This window comes from Salvia miltiorrhiza, chromosome 4 (genome assembly GCF_028751815.1).
Source record: "Salvia miltiorrhiza cultivar Shanhuang (shh) chromosome 4, IMPLAD_Smil_shh, whole genome shotgun sequence".
Lineage (NCBI taxonomy): Eukaryota > Viridiplantae > Streptophyta > Magnoliopsida > Lamiales > Lamiaceae > Salvia > Salvia miltiorrhiza.
Window position 1 is genome coordinate 50,591,869 of NC_080390.1, and position 4,786 is coordinate 50,596,654.

At 36.8% G+C, this 4,786-nt stretch overlaps 1 protein-coding gene across 1 annotated transcript; it reads left to right on the forward strand.

Annotated features, from left to right (window-relative positions):
- The first annotated feature begins 2,648 nt into the window (after nt 1-2,648).
- Nucleotides 2,649-3,275, forward strand: LOC131023568 (uncharacterized). Its single transcript, XM_057953112.1, has one exon. The coding sequence runs from the start codon at nt 2,649-2,651 to the stop codon at nt 3,273-3,275; it is 627 nt and encodes a 208-aa protein (XP_057809095.1).
- Nucleotides 3,276-4,786: the final 1,511 nt, after the last annotated feature.

Below are 4,786 nucleotides of genomic sequence, written 5' to 3' on the forward strand. Positions count from 1 at the left end.
AGTTGTGAATTCACAACCGATAAAACTTAAATTCACAATCAACACTATTTCAAGTTATGAATTCACAACCAATAAAACTTGAATTCACAATCAACACTATTTCAATTGTGAATTCACAACCAACACCGATAATTCAGTTGTTAATTCATAAACCTAGTTGTGAATTCAAGAACATTTGTACAAAATCATGAGCCTCGATCTCATCACATCATTCATCATGCAAGTTGGAACACAAATACCAGAATCCACCAAGAACAAATAATTACAGAAAGAAAAACTCGAGATTGCCAATTGAATCAAGGTAAAAGCTCATTTCTCAAAATTTCGAATTCCAATTGCGTGATTATGAATACAAATCACCATAAAACTAAAAAAAAATATAGCCGGAGATGAAATTCATCTTTAAACATGCTGCTCCACCACAATAGCTTCCGTACTGACTATTCTTGCATTTCAGTAAAGTAGACGGCGGCGCGGCAGAAGGTGAAGTCTGGTGCCTCTGCAGATTGCACGGGCGCTGCAGATCCGGGGCGGCGAGGCACTGAGGCGGTGGCGTGGTGAAGGACAGGCGCTGAGGCGATTGGAAGCAGAAATCGAGACAGATCGAGAGAGAGAGAGAGAAATCGGCGCGGGCTGAGATCCGACGGCGGATGCGCCGCTGCCGGGGTTGGTAGCTCTGTTTCTGGCCTCGTCGTGGGCGACAGAGTTGGCGGTGGCCGTGGGAGCATGCGGCGGCGCCGCTTGGAAGAGAAAGATCGTGAGAAAGAGAGAAAAGAGAGAGGGCGTGTATAGAGAGAGAGAGGAGAGAGCGGTAGAGAGATAGAGAGATATGAGAGAATGAGAGGAAATTAGGGTTTGCCCATTTATATAGAAGGGTAATTTAGTCCTTTAATACAAAAAGTGGGTATTTTTTTATGTTTTTATTTGAGTGGGTAAAATTTATTTTTACTATATAAAAGTGGGTACTCTTATATATTAACACTTAATTATATGTAATTTACATTTTATTTCACCCAGAAGTTAAGCATTTTCAATTATATAAGTTAATTGAGCAACAATATAACGATTCAAATATTATTAGTCCAATATATAAGTCATAACTGAAAATAAAATTATCAAAATAACCTTGTGTAGGCCTTTCGTGCACGAGATACGTGAATTTCGCCTATGGAATTTGCGAATCCGGTTTATTTTTATAAATTGTTTTAAAAGATACGCCACGTGGCGAATCGGGTGCGAATCCGACGAGAATCCGAGAGAATCGCACCCTAAAAGAATTCGATTCGCCGTACATGTTAATTTTTGAAGAATCCGTGCATCATAGGTTTATGCGTGTTCTCATGAAATCTGAGAGCGTATTAATTATATTATATCTATACTAATAATAATTTTAAAATATGAAAAATAATTTCCATTTATACTTTAATAGTGTGAAGTAGTATTTATAAATTGTACAATAACGTAACAGACTTCGCTAGTAACTAATTGATTTCTGTATTTGTATTAAAAATATTAACTTGGCATTTTAAAATATGGTATAGTATGCATGCACTAACCGTTTTGTTTCGTTCTGGCTCCAACATAATTAAACATCATCACAAGATTCCAACCTAACATTAATTTTACAGTTAATATGCTATAAACAAGCTCTTAATTCTCCTCTTAGTTAATTTTCAATGCAGAGTCATCACAAGATTCCAACCTAACATTAATTTTACAGTTAATATGCTATAAACAAGCTCTTAATTCTCCTCTTAGTTAATTTTCAATGCAGAGTTTGACTCAATTTCTTAGGTAAAGTAAGATAGTGAACTATTAATAATGAAATATTTTTTTATAGAAGATAAAAAAAATGCATAGATGGGCCTTTTTTGAAATGATTCTTGCTTCTAGACCGCCTTTCAACCGATTCGATTCGACGGTTTTGATCCGATTCTGCGCACCTCTAATTAATAGTATACTTTATTACAATTGATAATTGAGCTTTAATTCTCTGGAGCTGTGAAGGTTGTAAAAGTTCGGGGTCGGACGGTTTCAACATTAATATCTGGAAAACATCATGGGATGTTATCAAGAAGGACTTTTTCCAAGTGATGAAAGACTTCCACACCCACGGGAAAATCCCGAAGGGCTGTAATTCCACCTTTATTGTGCTCATTCCCAAGAAGGATGAGGCGGGTGCACTAGAAGATTTTCGACCAATTTCTTTGATCTGTACTCCCTACAAGATAACCGCCAAGGTTCTCGCAGGAAGAATGAGAAAGGTTATGGATTCAATCATCTCTGAAAACTAGAGCGCCTTCATCAGTGGCATATACATTTTGGATGACGTGATGATTCTCAATGAGGTGGTCGCTGAAGCCAAAAGAAAGAGGAAAGGCAGAATCTTGTTCAAGATTGATTTTGCTAAGGTCTATGATTCGATTGAGTGGGACTACCTGGATGTGATGATGGAACGCCTCAACTTCGATCCTATTTGGAGGAAGTGGATTGTTGGGTGCCTCCAGACAGCCTCGGCGAATGTTCTTCTTAATGGATCTCCTTCAGGAGAGTTTCGTCCTTGAAAGAGGGCTCAGACAGGGGACCCGCTATCCCCTTTCCTCTTTCTTATTGCTACCGAAGGGCTTCATTCCCTGGTAGTCCGAGCAATGGAGAAAAATTTCATCCATCCTGCCAAGATTGGCAAAGATGATATCAGGATTTCCCATCTCCAGTACGTTGACGATACAATTTTTTTACTTGAGGACAAGGAGAGCAACGCAGTGGCTCTGAGGTATATGTTAAACATTTTCCAGTTGATCTCTGGGTTGGCGGTGAATTTCAGTAAAAGCAGCTTGATCGGAATAGAGGTTGAAGACACAAAAATCGAGAGGATGGCAGCTGAACTCAGATGCAAAGTGGGAGACTGTCCTTTTAATTATCTTGGTCTTAAAATTGGAGTTGGAAGCAACAAAGTGGTGAATTGGAGTTACCTTGTTGACAAGGTAAAAAAGAGAGTCAACGGGTGGACCACGAGGACTCTCTCCTTGGCGGGGCGTATTACTCTGGTTAAATCAGTCCTCATGGTAATTCCGATTTATCAACTCTCCTTCTCTTGTATCCCAAAACAACCATTAAGTCTAAATTCTATTTTCTGCAAATTTCTTTGGGGAGAGAGTGCTAATCTGGGGTCAATTCCGTGGGTGAAATGGAATGATTTATGCACTGATTTCAAAGATGGTGGGCTGGGGTTTAAGAACTTGGATTGGTTTAATGTCGCGTTGGTGTCGAAATGAGTGTGGAGATATCCGGGTCGATTTTGACCGCTCTAATTACTATCAAGTAATTAGAGTATTTTCATACTTAAATAAAAATTCGTATTTTAACACCCTTCTATATATATAATCTCAAGTTTACTTAATTAAGTATATATAAATACGTATGTGTGACGTGGAGGAACAGGGTGGTGGGGGTTGGGGCTCCTTATGTTAGATAAGCGCAATGGGTGTCACTGTGTCAGTATAGTACTAGTGGTGGGTGACTCGTACCTGTTTGCTTTGCTATGGCCTATGGGTATGGGATGAGATTCAGTATTTCATCAATTTATAGTATTTATTGTTTTATTAATTTTTTTAATAAATAAATTTATTATAATATTGTGAATTATATATAATTTTTATTTCATTTTTTTTAAAATTCTACATAATATCTTTGAATTTATCAATTTATTACTATTAACTAAAAGTGAAACTAAATGATAAAAAATAATTATATATGGAATAAACCCTAGTCAATAATCACAAAATTAGACTAAAATATACCAAATTAAAATTGGAGAATAAATATACAAGAAAATATACATTTTTTAATTTAAATGAGACACCAAGTATGGTTGAATCTCAAGTGATTTGCTATCACCGTGTATTTCTCGCTAGCTAGCTGTTGTGTGCATGTATTATAACTAGTGTGTAATCCGTCGAATTTCGACGGGTATCATTTGATTTTATAATTTATATAAAAAAAAAGTGTAGAAATTATTTTTTAATATATTTATAAATTATGGAGATTATCCACTAAAAAATTGTTAATATAACATAAGTCTATGTTACACATCAAACTAAAATAAAAAAATAAATTAAAGAGAACTTTCATCCCAAACATGACTTAGCGAAACGTATATTAAAAAAAATTATTTGTCACCCACTACTATTTGCCACTCATACCCGTGACCCGTGGATGCCCGCCACCCGTCGAGTATCCGCCACCCGCTACCCAGTCGGATACCCGCCACCTACTACCCGTCGGATACCCGCCGAGGCTTGAGAGTTGAGAGGTAGGGGCTCTGTTGCTTCTTAGCATTGACATCCTGCAATCAACCATCCAACAAATGCAATAAACCACTCAACAAATAAATAACCATGAAATTGTAGCAAATTTTGAAGAAAATTTTAATTTCTTATACACTACTATTTGCCATCCATACCCACGACCCGTGGATACCCGCCATCCGTCGGGTATCCGCCAACGCGCTACCCGTCGGATATCCGCCAAGACTTGAGAGGTAGGGACGCTGCTGAAATTAGTTTAGAAGATCTATACATCAACAAAATAAAAAATAATTAATCATTTGTACTATTAAAATAAATAAATAAAATAATCCTTTATTCTATCCTTTTAATTGCACTGCCAAAATTAATCACAATCATATGGTTAATTCTTCTCAATAAATCCACGATTCTATATATATAAATTCCACGACTTTGTATCATTGTTTTGGATTTTGTATAAAACTTACGGAATCAAAATT

Coding starts and splice junctions, on each gene's coding strand:
- LOC131023568 (XM_057953112.1), top strand. CDS start 2,649: ATGGAGAAAAATTTCATCCATCCTGCCAAGATTGGCAAAGATGATATC.